This window comes from Schistocerca americana, chromosome X, assembly GCF_021461395.2.
Source record: "Schistocerca americana isolate TAMUIC-IGC-003095 chromosome X, iqSchAmer2.1, whole genome shotgun sequence".
In the NCBI taxonomy this organism is placed as follows: Eukaryota; Metazoa; Arthropoda; class Insecta; order Orthoptera; family Acrididae; genus Schistocerca; species Schistocerca americana.
Genome location: NC_060130.1, coordinates 796,016,175 through 796,037,717, shown reverse-complemented (window position 1 = coordinate 796,037,717; position 21,543 = coordinate 796,016,175). Strand labels below are relative to the sequence as shown.

Below are 21,543 nucleotides of genomic sequence, written 5' to 3'. Positions count from 1 at the left end.
GTCTCTGGGCGCATATTTTCCTACGTGTTTAACACGTAGATATCATTTATGTTAGTCTTATTGAACTATATGTCAAGATGCTGTGGAAAATATGTAGCAACAAGCATGATGTTTTGTCTGATTCAACAATCTTTCGATAAATCTCGTTATAACCTATAGTGTCATATGAAATAAGAAGAAATCAGGCCTATGCATCAAAATGCAAGGCACTCAAACACGCTCAGAATAACTGTTCTGGATTGGTCACCAGTACGTAAAGAACGACTCCAAAACTGTTCGCGTTCGTTCACGAGTAATCACAATTTTAAGCACATGGATAAACTCGTGTCAGTTACATTTGCCAACCAGATACTGGAATTTCAGAAAGAAACGACTTCGTCATACGGTGAACTATTGAAGACTATTCTCCAGACTCAGATTGCCGTTTCCAGTTTATAATGCTTCAATAACTTCACATAACAAAGCATCAACAATCATACTGCGTATTTCTCGTAACAAAGCCACTAACAGAAGAACTGGGTACGAACTGTACAAAGCGTCGGAATTGGTCTGTTTGAAGGAAGATCGTGGGCAACCGAAATCAATAGGGCAAATACATAATCTTTATTGCTCCTAGATTTAATTCTATTACGCCACTACTGACGCACAATAGTCAGCGGTGAAAGGGATCTGCGTTGTGATGCCTTAGAAACGTGAACCTGCCTAGAACAGGTTAGCGACCGCAGTTGTGATGAAACCCTCCTACAAACCATCTATAGTTATTCTCTGCAAGCCAACTTACAGTGTGTGACGGAGTGTACTTTTCACGCCATTATTCCGCTCACGAGTGTCCCAGGGAAAAGTGACTTTAGGTAAAGCTCCATACGAGGTCAAGTTTCATTCATTTTTATGGTCATTTCGCGAGGTGTATGTGGGAGAATGTAATATGTTGCACGTCTCTTTTTGTAACGTACGCTCTCGACATTTCAGCATTAAAACTCTCCGTGGTGCGGAACGGCTCTGTTGTTCCGCCTGCCACCGTAGTTTGTTGCACGTCTCCGTAACGCTCTCACGCCAACTAAATGACCCGTGATGAAACGCGTCGCACTTCTTCCTACCTGATAATGGTCCCAAACTGATAAACAATACTCAAGAAACGGCCGACCGAGTGTTTTATAATCCACCATAAGTATAAAACCTTATGAAATCGCCATTCTTACTGAAACTTCCTGGCAGATCAAAACTGTGTGCCGGACCGAGACTCGAACTCGGGACCTTTGCCTTTCGCGGGCAAGTGCTCTACCAACTGAGCTACCCAAGCACGACTCACGCCCCGTCCTCACAGCTTCACTTCTGCCAGTACCTCGTCTCCTACCTTCCAAACTTTACACAAGCTCTCCTGCGAACCTTGCCATTCTTACTGACACTTCTCTACTGTCGGATTCACAATCAAGCACTGTACAATTACTGTAGAACGAAATTCGCGTCACAGAAGTACTAATCTGACCAAGAAGAGTTTTAACTTGGAACTAGGAACAAAGAATGTTGAAACATCGCTGTTTAAGAACCAGAAAACCGCTAGTGATAATGTTCACTTGAAACTTCCTTTAGTAGTACCATTTATAGGCGTCGAAGGAGGCCTTCTGGAGTTCCTCTTCCTGGGTGTGATGACGTACTACCTACCACGTAATGTAGTTCCCTACAGAAAATAGACGACAGCAGCTAAGCTCTTACGCTGCTGGTGTATTCGTCCGACACAGTATACCTGCACGCTATTTGAAAACACAACAAACTTTACGGTACGGTATTGCTACGTTCCTTGTGACATGCATGCACGCCCAAAGGAACAGGAACTGCGCAGATTTCAGTCGTTATGAAATATACATTAAATGTATTCCCAGTTGCGAATATGGCCAGTCAGCTGTATAATGGAATGGCGACAAGAAAATTTGTGCCAGGCCGGGACTCGAATCCGGATTTCCCGCTAATCGCGAGTGGTCGTCCTACCATCAGGCTACCCGAGCGCACACTGCGACCAGACCCATGCTAACATTCGTCGTCACCCAAGTGTCTACAACCTGCAGTTGTACATTCATTACGAATATTCCCGTACAGGAGAGACATTTTATCGAAAGCAATATCGCATTTATTCGCCTGCAACGGGAAAGCGACTTGCGATTAAAATGTCTCCCCTGTACGGGAATATCCATAACGGATGTACAGTGGAGGTTGTAGTCACATAGTTGGCGACATATCGAACAACAGAGAGAGAGAGAGAGAGAGAGAGAGAGAGAGAGAGAGAGAGAGAGAGAGAGAGAGAGAGAGAGAGAGGGGGGGGGGGAGGAGGGAGACTTCAGAGTCGAGTCGAACAGAAGTTTCTATTAGATGGCCTGTAAATGTGTTTGTCTACCGGGCAACTACGACACAGTAACCTCAGTCCCAACAGAGTTTGTAGGTACACCACAGCGAGCTATGGCTTGCACAAAGCAGTGAGTGCGGCCAAATAGCACTCCACGTACCATGCTGCGAGCTTCTAAACAGCTGTTTCACAGTGTACCTCGTGCACTGTCACACACAATCGGAACTACTAATTTTGTGCGCACACTTCATTATCACGAAAAATGGCACGTTCCTCTCCCTCTACCAGTATCCTTGCACCTCCGAAAAATTGGTTTACTGCTGTGTACCATTCAGTACACTATGAATTGGATACGATTTTGCACTTCATGCTCGTGAAAATTAACACCTAAATCACCCGATCAGGCTTAAACAGAAACCCACAGTGGCTGCTAATTATCAACTCTGAAGAGTTGCTATATTGACCAGTTACGTATTATGCCGGTACTTCCACGACGTTCGAAAGTATACAGTAACATGAACAATCTTAACATATCATAACGGTTCCAGCACGATACAGCGGATAACAGGATGCAGATTTGTATATACAGGGTGTTACAAAAAGGTACGGCCAAACTTTCAGGAAACATTCCTCACACACAAATAAATAAAAGATGTTATGTGGACATGTGTCCGGAAACGCTTAATTTCCAGGTTAGAGCTCATTTTAGTTTCTTCCACCTACGCTCAATGGAGCACGTTATCATGATTTCATACGGGACCCTCTACCTGTGCTGCTAGAACATGTGCCTTTACAAGTACGACACAACATGTGGTTCATGCACGATGGAGCTCCTGCACATTTCAGTCTAAGTGTTCGTACGCTTCTCAATAACAGATTCGGTAACCGACGGATTGGTAGAGGCGGACCAATTCCATGGCCTCCACGCTCTCCTGACCCAACCCTCTTGACTTTCATTTATGGGGGCATTTGAAAGCTCTTGTCTACGCAACCCCGGTACCAAATGTAGAGACTCTTCGTGGTCGTATTGTGGACGGCTGTGAAACAATACGCCATTCTCGAGGGCTGCATCAGCGCATCAGGGATTCCATGCGACGGAGGGTGGATGCATGTATCCTCGCTAACGGAGGACATTTTGAACATTTCCTGTAACAAAGTGTTTGAAGTCACGCTGGTACGTTCTGTTGCTGTGTGTTTCGATTCCATGATTAATGTGATTTGAAGAGAAGTAATAAAATCAGCTCTAACATGGAAAGTAAGCGTTTACGGACACGTGTCCCCATAACATATTTTCTTTCTTTGTGTGTGAGGAAAGTTTCCTGAAAGTTTGGCCGTACCTTTTTGTAAGACCCTGTATAGCCTAAATTTGAAGTCACCAGTTCGAATTGCACAAGGGTGAAGTCAGCAATCAGCTGTGGTCTTTTCAAGGGAACCATCGCAGCATTCGCCTTCAGTGGGTTAAAGAAAGCACAGGAAACTTCACATTGGACAGTCACACCGGGATTTAAAACGTGTACCACCCGATGAGTTCACTGTCGTAATCACAGTAACCTCGGCAGATGTCTGTTGCCACGACGCAGTTTTTTTTATTCCTCGTGTAAACACATCAGAATTTGCGTTCAACTACAGGATGCTAGCGGGCTTCATCCTATCACTTTGCAGCCTTCTATTACCGATAAAAAAATCGGTGCAATAAAATAAGAATCGTTACAATGCGGCCGTTGGTCTAGAGGTGTCGATAGCTGTTATAAAGGGAGTTCTTGATTTAACTGAAAAGAATAAATATTCGCCGGAAAAGAGAACGAAAATCAAAAAACGAAACTAGATACCTTGATGTAATAATATTTACAAATATCGTTGTCGCCTGCGTTACGTGAGACACCCATGTCTGTTATTAAAACGAGTATCGGTAGATGTTACTGACAAGGGAACCTCCCCATCGCACCCACCTCACATTTAGTTATAAGTTGGCACAGTGGATAGGCCTTGATAAACTGAACACAGATCAATTGAGAAAACAGGAAGAAGTTGTGTGGAACTGTGAAAAATAAGCAAAATATACAAACTGAGTAGTCCATGAGCCACATAAGCAACATAATGGACAATTGAGCTCAGCAGCGCCGTGGTCCCGTGGTAACGTGAGCAGCTGCAGAATTAGAGGTCCTTGGTTCAAATCTTCCCTCGACTGAAAACTTTACTTTCTTTATTTTTGCATAGTTATTATCTGTCCGTTCGTTCATTGACATCTCTGTTCACTGTAATAAGTTTAGTGTCTGTGTTTTGCGACCGCATCGCAAAACCGTGCGATTAGTAGACGAAAGGACGTGCCTCTCCAATGGGAACAGAAAACATTTGATCGCAAGGTCATAGGTCAACCGATTCCTCCACAGGAAAACACATCTGATATATTCTATACGACACTGGTGCCGGCATGTGCGTCACATGACAGGAATATGTTGTCGACCCACCTAACTTGTACACTTGGCGAATGGGTAAAAAGATTCTTCTACCTTGCCCGATTTAGGTTTTCTTGTGGATGTGATAATCACTCCCAAAAAAGTGATGAAAACATAAGAGTTTGTCACATAGACTGAAAATAAAAAATTAAACTTATCACTCGATGGAAGATCTGAACCAAGGATCTTTCGTTCCGCAGCTGCTCACGTTACCACGAGACCACGGTGCTCCGGCGTTCCCATCGTCCTTAATGTTGCCTATCTTCCCTTGAACTACTCAGTTTGTATATTTCGCTTATTTTTTCACAGTTCCACACAACTTCTTCCTGTTTTCTCAATTGATCTGTGTTCAGTTTTTCAAGGCCTATCCACTGTGCCAACTTATAACTACATCTGAGGGGGGTGCGATGGGGAGGTTCCCTTGTGAGGTGCCCCTGAAAAGAAAAGCAAAACGTATTACGGGAAAAGAATCGCTATAACTGAGCACGTTTATTAGGGCGGCCCGCACGTGGTAGGAGCTTCACGTGGCTCGTGGCGTTCCGGCTTCCCTTTCTGGCTGTCCGCTGTTACTTTCAGCGAGGAACGTGAGCCGTTACGCCGGTCTCATTTTCTACAGAGGCCTCCGAACTGACCGTCGCGCGGACAGTGAAAACACGAGATTAACGACCACAAAAAGGCGGTGCCCCTGCTCCTCTGATGGAACACTCAGCTTCTGATGGCCTTCCTGAGATACAGAGTCCTGGAGAAGGTACAAAGACGTACTGCGAGCTCGAGTTGTGTAATCAGTATCGAAGTGTTATCTGTACCATGGAAATAGGCTATGACTAACAAATACTTCATATAAAGGTGGGACAAACACACTGCGAACGGATATCGAGTTTATTCGTATTTCCGTCCATCCATAAGGGACGGATCTCTAGGTAACTCATGATTTCTGCACGCTGTCTGTAGATGTCAACTGCTGTGATATATTTTAACTACTTAGTATATTTAGGTGTTTACACCAGTAGTCAGTGTATCAAACTTGATTGCCTTCGTGTACTCTTTGCTCATTTAGCATCTTACTATTTTCGTCTTCACGTTTCTCCTGCTTTTAGAGATGACTCTATTCAGAAAACGGAAGGAAATGAACGAATCTGAAATACTTTCGAAAGTTTTTGACCATGATTATTCAGATATTCCTAATGAGAATAAAAATCCATATTACTATGTGAATGAATGTTTTTATGGTTATGAGGACGATTCCGGTGACATTGACATCATTAGACCTGTGAAGAAGCGTAAGGGGACAGGTTTTTTTCCCCCCAAGTGATACCGGCATTACCGATGATCGTGATTCTGTTCTTGTGAGTGATTCGTTTTGTTGGTTGGGTTGTTTGGGGAAGGAGACCACACAGCGAGGTCTTCGGTCTCATCGGATTAGGGAAGGATGGGGAAGGAAGTCGACCGTGTCCTTTCAAATGAACCATCCCGGCATTTGCCTGGAGCGATTTAGGGAAATCACGGAAAACCTAAATCAGGATGGCCGGACGCGGGATTGAAGCGTCGTCCTCCCGAATGCGAGTCCAGTGTCTAACCACTGCGCCACCTCGCTCGGTGATTCGTTTTCTCAGAATGTCCTTAACATCGGTTTGCAGGAGAATTCCGGAACGTATTCTGAGTTCGAATATCATACAATTCCTTGAGACCTGGAAGGTTATATCCACGAATCAGCACGGTTTTACAAAATATCGGCAGTGTGAAAATGAGCTTGCACTTTTTTCACGTGATATACTGCGAACTATGGGCGAAGGGCAGGCAGACAGACAGATTCCATATTTCTAGATTTCCGAAAAACGTTTGACACGGTACTTCACTGAAGCCTTAACGAATGTACGGGCAGCACACGGAATATGTTCCCAGATATGTGTCTCGAAGATTTCGTAAGTTACAGAACATTTTGTAGCTGGTGTGATGAATGGCAGCTAGCTCTAAATGTTGACAAATGTAAGTTAATGCGGATGAGCAGGAAAAACAAACCCGTAATATTTGGATACAGTATTAGTAGTGTCATGCCTGACAGAAACACGTCGGTTAAATATCTGGGCGTGACGTTGCAAAGCGGTATGAAATAGAACGAGTGTGTGAATGATTGTGATGTTGTTGTTGTTGTTGTTGTTGTTGTTGTTTTCAGTCCCGAGACTTGTTTGATGCAACTCTCTATGCTACTTTATCCTGTGCAAGCTGCTTCATCTCCCAGTACTTATTGCAACCCACATCCTTCTAAATCTGCTTAGTGTATTCATCTCTTGGTCTCCCTCTACGATTTTTACCCTCCACGCTGCCCTCCAATGCTAAATTTGTGATCCCCTGATGCCTCAGAATATGTCCTACCAAGCGATCCCTTCTTCTAGTCAAGATGTACCATAAATTTCTCGTCTCCCCAATTCTATTCAATACCTCCTCATTAGTTATGTGATCTACCCATCTAATCTTCAGCATTCTTCTGTAGCACCACATTTCGAAAGCTTCTATTCTCTTCTTATCTAAACTACTTATCGTCCATGTTTCACTTCCATACATGGCTACACTCCATACAAATACTTACAGAAACGACTTCCTGACAAATCTATACTCGATGTTAACAAATTTCTCTTCTTCAGAAACGCTTTCCTTGCCATTGCCAGTCTACATTTTATATCCCCTCTACTTCGACCATCATGAGTTATATTGCTCCCCAAATAGCAAACTCATTTACTACTTTAAGTGTCTCATTTCCTAATCTAATTCCGTCAACATCACCCGATCTAATTCCGTCAGCATCACCCGATCTAATTCGACTACATTCCATTATCCTCGTTTTGATTTTGTTGATGTTCATCTTATATCCTTTCAAGACATTGTCCATTCCGTTCAACTGCAGGGAAGGCGAATGGTCAACTTTAGTTTATCACGAGAATTTTTGGGAAATGTGCTTCATTTGTAAAGCAGACCGCATATAGCAGGCTTGTGCCACATATTCTTAAGTACTGCCCAAGTGTTTGGGTTCCGCAACAGGTCGTATTAAAGGATGACATCGAAACAAATCACAAGCGGGCTACTATATTTGTTACCGGTATGTTCGAATAACACGCAAATGTTGCGGAGATACGTCGGGAACTCAAAGCCGAATCATTGGAGGGGGAAGGTGACGTTCTTTTCGAGTTGCAGTACTGAGAAAATTTAGAGAACCGGCATTTGAGGCTGACTGCAGAACGATTCTACTGCCACCAACGTGCATGCCTGATGACCACTAACGTAAGAGAAATTATAGCTCATATGGAGGCATATAGAGTGTCATTTTTCCATCGCTCTACCTGCGAGTTAAACAGGAATGGAAACGAAAAGTAGTGGTAATAGGGTACCCTCCGCCATACACCGCACGGTGGCTTTCGGAGCATAACGACAACGACACAACAAAGACTAGGCAGGTGTACTCCTGACAGAACAGGCGGCGAAAAATGGCAAACTTTCGTTTAACATCATAAGTGTCCGTTTCTAATAACACCAAGGGGCATGTAATCCACTAAACTTAATGCAGATTAAAGACGTCAAGAACTATTTGCATAGAATCGGTGGTCAGCATTACATTACCTTGGCAATACGACTAAAATGTATCGAATGAAGGTAGTAAAACACGGGTTCACGAGAATGTTTTACCTCTCTTCGTGGGTATGACCCCTGCATTGCGGATTATAGCGTGGAGTTGAGAACTTTAAGTAGGTCACGAAGTGATAATGTGGTCTTTAGTAGCGTCTTCGCCGTTACACAGGAACATGGAAACCAAGCGTGCAATCGGCGCACAGCGCTTGCGTGCCATCGACTTGTTACTTGAGTCAGCCTCGATGGGCGACGCCGCTTAACTGTGATAACACTCTACCAGAAGGTGGCTGCTTTGAATCCTGGTTGTGACTAATTTTCGTTCGCAAAATTTCGCCCTGAAGTAGAGGGGAGAAAGTGTTTTTTTTTTTTTTTTTGAGCACACGAATGGGCGCCAAAGGCCTCGATCAAATTCCAAGCCCCTCTGTTGTGAAGGAGTTCACGGCAGCCTATCTACTGAGGACTTGCAGATCGGAGGCGCTTTCGATGTGACTTTATGTGGCGGAACCGGATTTGAGCCTCTACTGCTCTTTCTTTTATACTCATTCCCCATCATAGGGAGCTTTATATCACAGAGCACCTCTCAGTGTTACACAAAGCAGAACTGCACAATTATACAGGGTGATTCGAAAGTCAAGTCCATCAGGCCAAATAGTGTGAATCGGAACTCCAACGGCAATCTTTCAGAAGTGATAATACGGAAAAAACAAGAAAAAAGTCTAGTGAACACTGTCTCTAAAATTCGTTCCCTGAGAGCTATGACGACTTCATTTTCAGTGCTGTGAAACATCTCTTCTACTGCAAGCTCTTTGCTTTCCATGTTTTGAGAGGAGGTTGTATGGGTCAAAAAGAGAAAATGTCTAGTAAACAAGAGCTCTAAAGTGCATTCCTTGAGCAGTGAGCGCTTGATCAGCAGATGAGATGTGTTTCACAGTAACGAAGATGAAAAAGTGCTCATATAGGTAGCTCGTAAGGTATGGGTTCTAGAGCTCATGTTTACTGGACATTTTTCCTTGTTTTAGTCCATACTATCACCTCTGAAAGTTTGTGGTTGGAGTTCTGATTCACACTATATTTTGTCCTATGTGAGATGACTTATGAATCACCCTGTATAACGGAGATAGGTAACGGAAAACGGGTACATGTCCCAAAAGAGCTGTAATGATCATTTTACATGGCACCACAGGATGGTGAATCTGTGTCTATATTCCTGAAGCTTCTAGCAGGATGTCATTGTTATAAGCAGTACATACCCGATGGTAATTTACTTCCGAAGGGATGTGAAATGAGTGAGAGTGAGTGAGTGAGAGAGAGAGATAATTATTTCGGGTGTGAACATAATAAATCTATGGTTTGAGCTCGTTACAGGTAATTTAAAAACTGGGGTAAAATATAAAACTCAATGAAACGTCCAATAGTCTGCTGTAACTGTATTGCATTCTCAGCTGCGCCATCCAGAATAGCATTGGACTACGTACGCTATTTATTGTGCGCACGGGATTCCCGTGATATTTTGCAACGCTTGAGAAATCTCATTTCTTAATTACGCACTTGCATGAATTCCCCAGTATATGAGTCACTGACAAGCGGCATATTCCCTGTCCACTTCTACGACTCTAGTCACATTACGAGTGTGCCGAACAAACATCTTTGTGACTCAAACTTTGGTCGCCTGTTTGCCGGGGCGAGCGTACACAGCAACCACGCAGGCCAGTCACCTCCGTCGAAGAACCGCAAGGGCCGGGAATGAAATGACTCATTCGTCGGGAAACGCGCGACGGACGTTCAACAAGTCTACGATTCACGGCTTTAGAATTGCCGCGCTGGCGGCCGTAATGCTGTCGTACAGTGAATTCCCACGTGATGTTACAACAAAAAATGAAGAACGTGAATAGAAATTCACGCCCTCCCTCCTTGTTGCAGTTTTATACACAGTTTGTGGAAGAGAAAGCTCTCATTTCACACGCTGAGTTCCTCAAAGATATCACACGGCCGTGACAAAGTATCATAAAAAGATCGTAGACCATCTCCGAGGTATACTGGCCATGCTCTAACATTTAGAGGGATCGTTTTAGTATCTTATTTCACCATTATGAAGCTTACTTGTAAACGATGTAATTTTTCCTGACCCACGAAACTACTGAAAAAGAGTTCACGAGTCAGTTCACTGTCATGGAAAATTTCTAACGTGTGAAATGTTTGTGTCACCTGATATATACCACCCCTATAAAAACACAGAAGGTAAGCCGAATCTAAACTGTAAGAATATGTTTATAGACTAGTGTCTTGGTGAGCCACTGCCACATCTACACTTACGATTATTATTTACGGCTTGCAGCAGGCACACGTGCGTACTGGTTCTGCCCATAAACTACAGCACAAATTATCAGTCAGCCCACACCCGGTAGCTTTGAAAATTTTGTTATCAGTATTGGCTTGAATTTATCAGAAGTTACGTGTCAGTGTTTCTAGATTTCATAATGTCTGCACAAAATATGTTTCCGAGGTAGGATTCTTCCTCTAATCTGTATTGAATCTTGTCAAACTTCGTGACTTAACACAATGAGACGGAAAGAGAATCCAAAAACCCTGCGAGGTAAAAATGGAAAAGCTGAACAAAGAATGAACTAGCAAAATACTTCGCCGCGAGCCTGTGTAAAACTCCCTGTTGCCTACAAGACTAGTAAAGAACAAACGTAAGTAGAAATACTCAGGGAAAACGAATTGTTTACAAACAAGGAACATTCAAGGTTGATATTACTATTCTGAGGGCAGGCGTGGTTGTATCCAGTGATGTCAACATCGTTATCGGAGACGGGAGGCTGACGAAAATAAAAAAGATACAGCCTAGCTGGAACGAGAGGATCCAAAGATGGTCGTTCTATGAAAAGACATCCGCTTTCGCCCCCGTCTTCCCTCGTAGAAGAGTTGAAATTCATCAGATTAGTGCTTTACTTTCAACGTCGAAGTAGAATTTCATGTTTACGTTTAAGACGGGCATTCGCTAAACAACTGTACGAGTAGGCTGGGGATCCTTCGGTACAAATACTCATACATCAACAGCCACACAATTACCACAGGTGGTATACTGTATGAGATGTTTCCATATTACATACCCTTTCTTTCAAGCAAACAGAACGCTCCAGGCATACTAAAATTGATACAACCGCACTACGGTTGAAAGCTGCTGTTGATACTTTTTCCGTGTTTGCAAATCAACTTTGGAGCTTTTGAACCCCGTCTTCTGCAAAACACGACTTATTTCTGATTTTCTATCTACAAAAATGGGTTTCGACACCAATGTGAGCCTGATTTATTTCTGAAGTTGCGTTAATTGTGAAAGTGGATTCTTTTACAGGCCACATTGCATTTATGCATGGGTTTACAGCATGTCATATTATCCGTCTTGTGTATCATTGATGTGTTCTGTAGTTTTGACTAACTACATATACTTTTTTCACATCTCCCACACTTGCCCCTCAGCTGTTATCACACGTTTTCATACACACAACGAGATTTGGGCGTAAAGTTGATGGTCCAGCAAGTGGCTCTTCAATTAGAAATAAACAAGAAACATAGACGGCGGAAGCAGCCCAATTATACGCTATAGCTTGATTGCATTCAAAACTACTTCGCAGCAATGTTTATAACACAGAAACGCGTTGAGAGTCAATGTTCTCTTAACGGTACTACCAAATGAGCGTCCTAGGAGGAATGGACAATATTCGGGGTTATGATTGGAACAATCATTCGAAGCAAAAACGTCTAGTAAATTTGGGCTCTAAACTACTTATCAGAGCTATAAGCATGTTGTTCAGTAGGAGAGATGTGTCTCTCAGTAGCGAAGACGAACAAGTGCTCATCGTTCTTAAGGTATGTTCACTGGATTTCTTGCTTCGAATGATCGTTCCTATCATATGCCTGAATATTGACCATCCTTCTTGGGACACCCTGTGTAAAATTATTACATGTTTAGATTACGTAGTTACATAGCCTCCCATTTCCAGCAATTTTAAAGCCTTAATTGTACGAAGATATCGTGAAACGTTTCAGCGCGCTTTATATTCTGGAACGCAGGGAGGGAAGACGTTCAGAACCTCGTTCGTTTTTGGTCTACTTGAATAGTAAGTGGAAATCATCATTGTAATAAATTTGCCTTCAAATAATTTCGCAGTTGGTTGTCTAACAGAAGCTGAATTCTTCCCTCGCCACCAACGTACAGCTCGCATACGAGAACAACGGTATTTCCCGAAGGCCCCGCGCCTCTATGGCCGTTAGCGCGTCTGCCGGCTGCAGCGAGCCAATTCCAAGTGAAAGTAGCGCACAACGTCTAATTTTACGTCTGCATTCTTGCATGCAACAACCAATCGAACCAAAAAGCGTAATAAATTTGGCTGTGTCTTTCATTTTCCATACAGTATTACGAAACAGCCGGAAATTTGCTAGTCATAATTCCTTATTTCAGTATTGGGGCCGCTGGAATCGCTTTTGCCGGATACAGATTCACGTGTTGTTCCCCTGCCATTACAGGGGTAATCGCTGCACTGTACAGTCCGCTTCAGAAGTAAACAATACGACAAAAAAATCTCGTGGTTTTCAGTTTACGACACTGTTTCCCGAAACATTTTAACATACCAGTTTGAACAATTATTTCGCAGATGTTACTTGATACATTACAAGAATTGCTAATGAGACTTTTTAGATGACTTAGCACGAATACTTCTCACGAAAATAACGTACGCATTATCGAACAAGTCTGCCACACGGACAGACGCATTTTCCGCTTCACTGTAGTAACGGTCACTGAATGACTTTGGTGTTGACTCTATACAACCTACAGAATCTAAACTCGAGCTGTATGGAAAATCAAAAAGAACTCTCGTTCTCTCTATCACTTGAGTTAGCTAACATACGAGTCCAAAGAGCTTCATGAAATATCACAGGGGCAGATCGAGAAAGTGACTGCTACATTCACAAAAGCTGCGCTTTTACTGAAAATGCGACTATTTCAGAGCTTGAAACGTGTGTGTACTGGGGTGCGCGAAGAGTCCGACAGGCAGTTAAAAATAGTGCCCGATGTTCATGTCCCAGAGCAGTCAGCCTCTCGTTTCGTAAAAACAAACTCCTTAAGTACTGAGTTTTACCGCATATAATTCATCTGTAACACACATAATTATGTGGAACAGACCATATAAAGGAAAGGAATATGTGAATCAACGTCGGCATCGATTTACTAACACGCCGCGAACACGATTGGGTATTCAGAATAATTTGTCAATACTACTGATTAGTGACGACTCCGTTGCAGAAAAAGATTGTAAAGAAACTAGTCATGGAATGCTAGTCGCGTAAGGTAGTCTGGGTTTCCAATGAGAGTACTGATAACCTGCAATTCGTTTCTCAACTACTGATTAACTCAATCGCCACTGAACATTTATTGCGTGGCGCATATAAAGGCCAACAGAATATGCAGTGTCGGGACACGCACTTTCCGAGACCGATGAAAAATACGATTCATATTTAACAAAGCGAGTTGCGATTTTCGAGTATGTTTACATATTGTCACACCTCAGATTTATCGTGCTTAAACGCCATAAAATATGCGGTACGGAATTTTCTCCTTGACTGATTTCTATGTGCACAACACTGAACATCATAGGTTGATTTGGAGTTTTCATAGCTATTCGGGTAAAACAACAAATAGGCGTCCTTTCTCCACTAGCCAAAGATCTACATTATAACTGATGATACAGATGAGGAACGGTGAATGACATTAACCAGGTCTTCCACCGGCCACTAAGCTGACTGGGATTAAGTAAATATATTCCTAATGTCTCTCACAATGACTATTTTCCATTTTTCGAAACACACTGCACATCGGGCCTGTAACTATCAGCAGTGATTCGATATTCACTGCCCGTTCCTATAGTTGTGATCAAGCAAATGCGTCACACGAACACGCCGAACGGAACGACGGAGCGAGCGAACCGACACCACGTGCATTTAACGGCACTTAAGAAACCTCGTCCAAGATGGCTGTGCGCGTGGAGATTCGGCACGCGGCGGAGCAACAGTGTTTAAGCTTGAGCGCTCTCCAAGATACACAGGCCCCGATTCCGTACGGCGGCGTTGGTCGCAGCAAATCACATGGAAGCTGACCTTAGACGAACCAAATACACGAGGTGAGGTGGAGTCGGTTGCTACGTTGCCACATGAACAGCATTGAAATGCGAGCCCCGTACCCACGCTGGGGGCAACCTCTCCGCCAGGGACGCCGCCGCTGCCTGCGCCTTCCATGAGCTTCCCGCACGCCAGGCCTTTCATCACAACTATAACTGCACACCTCTAACTCCGATACACATGGTACTCCACATCTACAAAATGGTTGCTACTAATTATTCATACTAGAAGCTTTTAACATTTCTCCTTAAAACTAAGGAAACCTTACATCGATGCGAATCTGACCGCAGTTTTTACCGCTTCACCAAATTAACGTACTCGGAAAAATTGCTTCCCATATCATACGCCTCCTTACCCCAACAGACTTCGAAAATACAGATCCACTACAGTTGCGCAAAGAAAAGCATATATTCTACCTAATGTTTAACAGATATAACCTGATGATGTAGCTTCTAGCCTACAAAACTGGTTGTTAAATTATTTGAAAGAGCTGCAAGGCGGTTATTTTTTAGGGTAATGTATCACGTTAAAATGTATGAAATAATTTTTCAGCGACGAATACTGGACATGCCACACACGCAAACGCGAGTTAAAAAGGACTGAAGAAAAGTTGCACTAAGGTTGGACTACATCCGTTTGACAATGTTTGTCAATCTTCCCTTGAAACATCAGGCCGCAACAAAGTAATTATGAAAACTCTGGGTGTCACAGTATTGCAGTTTTGTAAATAACGCGTATACTAGACTCTAAACCTTCATAATATTGGTTATTACACATTTACTATTCCTAGTGATTGTTGTGCAACATGCCGTTAGCTGTTGGAGCCACAACACACATATCTAGGAGTTTCAATTACATTTCTTCCTGTTCAGTTACAACAGGTATCTTACGCTGCGACAATGCCTGAAGATGATTAAATGTTAGGAAATACGTCGCAAACTATGGAACCTAATGAACGTGTCAGTAGCTTAGTTAATGCAAAAAAAAAAAGAAAAAAAAACTGACTTGTCAGGGCCCGCCCTAAGTAGACAAAATGATGTTTTCCGTTAACCCAAACCTTTTCTGTTACTGATCTTTATTTCCGCACAAGCAAACTTGGAAAAACAGAATTTCATACTGCCATTCCACAACGGATAATCGTATTGCACATTATCTGCTCTGGAACAGATCGTGTTTATTTTTAACAAAATAAAGTTTATTAGAAGCTCTGAGTAAACGTCTTCAAATGGTTTAATAGTTACAGAAAATTATCATCCGAAACGCTGACAATATAAATCATAAGAGCGGCTTGTGGGTGTTTTATTGTTGCGCAATAGGAAAAGGATTCTATCAACGGCAAAGTGGCTGGGAATAGAATCCAAACGACCGGCCGTGTGGGAGGGTGTGCAGCTTGGAACAGTGCTCCGCTTCCAGGCATCTCCCACGGGGGTCGGTCTAGGACCATGGCGGCCAAGGGCAACAGCATCTCTTTACCGGCTGCAGCTGACAGTGACCTACCGGCAAAAGCGCCCTTGACGCCACAGCTTTCGCGGCCGGCGAAACGAGTTACGACACGGCTTTACTCGTGTACGATATTCCACTCGGATTAACCAAATTCTTGCAATACCCTGTGTGGTGAGCTTACAGCAAACGCGGAGCAACTGCACCATCGTCACATGACTCGGAAATTGAAGCACTACATTGTAAATTTAACTGCTAAGCACTACGTTATAAAGTTCTTACGCAGGCCTCGTATTTCAGTGACCGTATGCATTCTAGTCTACATGGAACTTATATCTAGAAACATCGGTCGTGTTTACTGAAACAAATCGAGGCCAATTTTGTAAATAAAAACTAAACCCTCTTAATCTACTAGAAACCGTTGGCGTTCGACGGCCGTTAAGCAGCACCTCGAAGTCACCGGCGGCAGTAAACAGATCGTGGTGCAACAAACACGATATTTGTCCTCCCGCAAATAAAGATTACACGAAAGCAAACGACAGAGCGATACTGGTTAGTTTGTGTGCAGAGACGTTGAGGGAGGACAAGCGCGTCTTTGGCGCAGGGACGCCACTTTCAGTGCCGGTACCAAGCAGGCAAAATTACATGCCAGTCCTACTACCATCTGCGGAACGCCTAGACCGTCTCAAGAATCGGTAAACTTATTAACGGAAATGCGAAGAAATAATATTATATAAGTAAATCGGAACTAGAACTTAGATAAAAGACATACGGTTCTTTGACATGGCAAACTTCGTTACGAAGCTCCTATGATTTTGCGGGGGAAGAGGGGAGAGGGGGGGGGGGGGAGGGTGGAGTTGATCGACAGATAAACCGGCGTACCCTAAAACCGTTATCTCCAAAGTACTGCACGACGCCGCGCGTGCAAAAGTGTAATTTGGCGCAATGCTCGAGATGCAGCAAGAGTCATGGTAGCTTACCTCCTCGGTTACATCTCGCGGCAGATGTTTTATCAGCAGCTGCCTTCCGCTGTGGAACTTTCGCTTCAGTTCGTTGACTTTCTTTTTAACTTCCATCTCGGGGTCGTCCTCCCAGAAGCCGCAGGTGGAGGCGGCCGCCATGACCTCGGTGGTCCAAAATTTGTGCTGATCATCCTTAAGCAGTGCGCTGTTGAAGCATCCGATGCCCCCCTGCGAAGGGGAGAAGGCCTCGGCGGAGCTGGCAGTCATGTCTCACTCGCGCTGGGCTTGCGCTCTCGCCCGCTGCCGGCTGTCGACTGCCGCCCGAACGCCCCGCGAGGACGCGCGACGCCAGCGCCGGCGCGCGCTCCCATTGGTCGGCGGCCCGTTGCGTCAGCGCGGCGCCAACATCCGAACTCGTAAACTACCATCTCCCTCGGCTGGCTAGCTGGCGGCGGCGGGGTCACTCAGCCGCGATCGTTTGGCGGTGGACGTTACCCGTTTCAGACCACCTATCCGGCTCTGCAGCGCAATTTGTCGTGACACTCGACACTCCGCATGGGAGATGCTGAGAGCGGCGGAATAGGCAGAATCCCTTACGGTCGCTCCCACCATCCCGTGCGCGGAGTGTCAACTTATGTTCTGTGAATAGTACTCAGGAAACCATCTGTTCGCTGATGACCGCGCAGTTTAGCGCCCCACAAACCATCTGTCAAACTACGGTGCCATGCGGGATTTGCATGTCCACGTTGTTGATAAACAGTGCTGTTTGTTAATAACCTCAAGATGTTACGCAGTCTTCACGCGGATTTTACTCTGAAATTAGGAAAATGAAACTGTAGTATTGAATGTCAAAGTTCCTCTTACGCAAACGCTGGAGCGTTAAGGACGATGCTAGAATGCCGTGTTGTGAAGGAACTAGGATCAAGTTCCCTTGAGGTTTAGGAAGACATGACAGACACTACGTGTAAGGTGATGACGGCGAGGGAATCTGTTCGAAAAGTTCCCGAACTTTTGGACTGCATGGTCGTACATTGTCGTGAATTCGTGTCAGCTTTTCACATCGTCAGTTCTAAATGGCAAGTCTCAGTTTCGAAAGAACAGAGATTTGTTACTAATGTTGCCTACACCGGACATCTACCATGGAAAAAAAAGGTCTCGACACACAGTTGCCTCGATTTTCCGTGCAAAAGTGTGTTTGACTCCCATCGATCTTCTGTGAATTTGAATTGTGGCAGTGTGTAGATTGCTGTTCGGCACCACGCTGACATAAGACACTCAAGTCTTCTCAATGGCTACATCGTGTCTTTCTGCATCGAGAAAGTCAGTTACTGGCCGTAATTGCCATTCGGTGAGCAAATAATTTATTGACATTAACTGCTTTATATTACGAATAAAACTAAGTCCATTAAGTGAAGACATAAAGTGAAACGAAATGTGATAATCACACATATGATTTTTACTGTCAGGTATTACAGCTTTATATTCGTCAAAGTGAAAAATTTTGGATTAAAAGATCTACTATGATTAAAAATTTAATCCTCACTTGTTTGAGCAAAGAATGAAAATATCGTTTTTCTTCAAGATATACCTATAAAAGTTACTTTGTTTTGTGAGGTAATGAAATGGTAAAGTGAAGAGTTAAAGGGGTACTACCACTCAGGGGTGGCGGCTCTGAGTCCTAGTTAGCAGAACCAGAGAGGACATGAAAGAAGAATTCAGAATAGAAATAAAAAAGTACCAGTGTTCATATTTGCTGAAGACGTTCCAGTTTTGGCTCTTGGAAGAGAATGTTCATGAGAGGTCCTGACACAGCGCAGTTTCATTTTATTTTCTCTGGGTCGTTTCAAGAGGATCGCCTTCTGCCAGCAGTTAAAGAACTTGTGCTAAGGCAGAACCCATATGCTGCCAGGATATTGTTCCCAAAGTACCGACAGATGTTACGGTAGCTGAGTAGCCTATACTCTGGAGGTACAACAAAAGGGTGTATGAGTAGTACACGCGTCACCTGATTCAAAAAAATATATTTCCATCACCACCAAACAGTTTTATTATTCATACGCAAATCTCTCAGTGGAAGTGTTTACCAACGGAAGTTGCTTGAGAACATCCGCAATAAAATAAACTGCATTATGAACGATAATTAAAATTATCGACAGTTTTTGTTTACAAACCAGATGAACAAGAGCACGTGGTGACCGTAGTTGCCTGTTTTCTGACAAAGACAGCAGTATGAAGTGCAGTATCTAGCGTCGACACAATTGGTTGCAATAGGTGAGGGTGAACAGGAATCTTTTCTATTCATTAAATTCAGTGTATATTGTTATGTTTAGGTGGATATCCCTGCCACAAATAGTGTTAGGAATCATTCACGTCTGACTAGCTCCTGGCGATTTGTTCCATTCTCGAACTGAAGTTGAAAGGGCGGCGTTTTGAATCCATAGAAGACATTCAAGCAGAATCGCAACTAAGTTTGAACGTGAGCCCGCCAGGTTGGCCGTGCGGCCTAACACACGGCTGTCCGGGCGGGAAGGAGCGCCTGGTCCCCGGCACGTATCCGCCCGGCGGATTTGTGTCGAGGTCCGGTGAACCGGCCAGTCTGTGGATGGTTTTAGGCGGTTTTCCATCTGCCTCGGCGAATGCGGGTTGGTTCCCCTTATTCCGCTTCAGTTCCACTATGTTGGCGATTGCTGCGTAAACAAGTTCTCCACGTACGCGTACACCACCATTATAACGCAAACATAGGAGTTACAGTCGTCTGGTGTGAGACGTTCCCTGGGGGGTCCACCGGGGGCCGAACCGCACAATAACCCTGGGTTCGGTGTGGGGCGGCGGAGGGGTGACGTGGACTGCGGTAGTCGTCATTGGGTTGTGGACTACTGCGGCTGCGGCGGGGACGGAGCCTCTCCGTCGTTTCTAGGTCCCCGGTTAACATACAATACAATACAATAAAAGTTTGAACGCGAGTGATTCAGCAGACTTCCAAGTGTATTTACAACTACGGGAAATTCGCTGAAAGTGCTGCACATAAGAGCGAGAGGACTGCTTTGTGACGGTGGAAATTAAGATGTAAGGTTAAATTTCTTGATTTTTACAGGGATATTCTCGGAAAATTTGGGTAGCCCCTTGAATACCCCAATTGCACCAAAAAGCTGCGCAACTTAATGACAGCGACTATTAATAATATTAACTTCATGTGTCTCAAAGACCGTGTGCAAGTCTTTCAATTGGACGCCACTTCGGCTACTTGCGTGTCCCTAATCTACCGCAATTATCCAACGGGGGAAGAGGCGAGCTGCAGTTTAACGTGGTATCCGAACCAAGTGTCATTCCTAGCGACTCCTCACATCGTTGAGACTTGAAGGCTAGATTAAAGGCAAACTGGAAATATCCGTGGCCCAACCTGAATTCTTCCCACGACCTCTTGGTTTCCAGCCACGAACTTTACCACTAAACCACCGACCCAACAAAACGACTACTAAAATCGTTTCATGCATCTACACTGCAGGGGCAAACGCAGAGGCTTCTTAACTGAGTACTTTATGATAAGGAACTATAGGTCGGAAGTGAAATTTTAGAGCCGGCCGCTGCGGCCGAGCGGCTCTAGGCGCTTAAGTCTGGAACCGCGCGACCGCTACGGTCGCAGGTTCGAATCCTGCCTCGGGCATGGATGTGTGTGATGTCCTTAGGTTAGTTAGGTTTAAGTAGTTCTAAGTTCTAGGGGACTGATGACCTCGGATGTTAAGTCCCATAGTGCTCAGAGCCATTTGAACCATTTGAAAATTTACATTCTTTTGCATGTTGTTCATCTCATGTGTCACATTGGCTTGAATGTCGGTTATGTCATCAAAACGTTGACTCTTCGTGTGAATTTCTGCACGTTGTCATTTTGTGGTAGGTTCGTATCGATAACATCGGACCTCGACATCCGTGAGGATTTTTTCCATGAAAGAAACCCCCGCGTTTCGCATTTCGATCAAGTCGCGGAAGGAGTCAGCATGTCGTTTTTGCCCGGGACTCAAGGAGTGCTGGACAAACTTCGCACACAATTTCTTCAAAACATTCTGGAGAATGTCATCAGTTGCACGATGCTTTTTCTGTGTTCAACTTGTCGCATGCGCATAAATTTCCAACAGCGCAACTACGCATGCGCATTTGTACCTACGTAATTTCCTGGGAATCGAGGCCGCGCGTAAAGCGCTTTGCTTCCCGCCTTCGGTGGGAGTCTTTGCGCAAATCAGGCGGCAGGCAGCGGGGCCCATGTGTGTTTGATTGGGTAGTGTCTTGAGGTAATGATGTGAAGCGATTTATGTGTAATAATGACTGCTGACTCAAAAAGAAGCAAACTTAAATTTATAGATGATTACAGACAGAGAAGAGTAGTACGGAATGCCGCTTCTAAAGATTATTTGAATTATGAAAAAAAGGTATGATACCTTGAGCGTCGAATATTAGATAAAAAGTTTCCGGTAATATGTGCCGTGCCGTGCCGTTTCCCGGTAATATCACTGTAAAGAATAAGAACTGTAAGGTTCCATGGAGGAAAACCGAG

The 21,543-nt window shown here is 44.1% G+C and overlaps 1 protein-coding gene across 2 annotated transcripts in view; it reads right to left on the bottom strand.

Annotated features, from left to right (window-relative positions):
- LOC124555054 (ribonucleoprotein PTB-binding 1-like) overlaps positions 1-17,296 on the bottom strand; it is a 365,639-nt gene extending 348,343 nt beyond the window's left edge. For both annotated transcript variants that reach the window (XM_047128828.1, XM_047128829.1), the window contains exon 1: positions 17,013-17,296. In XM_047128828.1, the coding sequence (XP_046984784.1) occupies positions 17,013-17,261 (249 nt within the window). In that variant the 5' untranslated portion in view covers positions 17,262-17,296. The remainder of the gene's footprint in view (positions 1-17,012) is intronic.
- Positions 17,297-21,543: the final 4,247 nt, after the last annotated feature.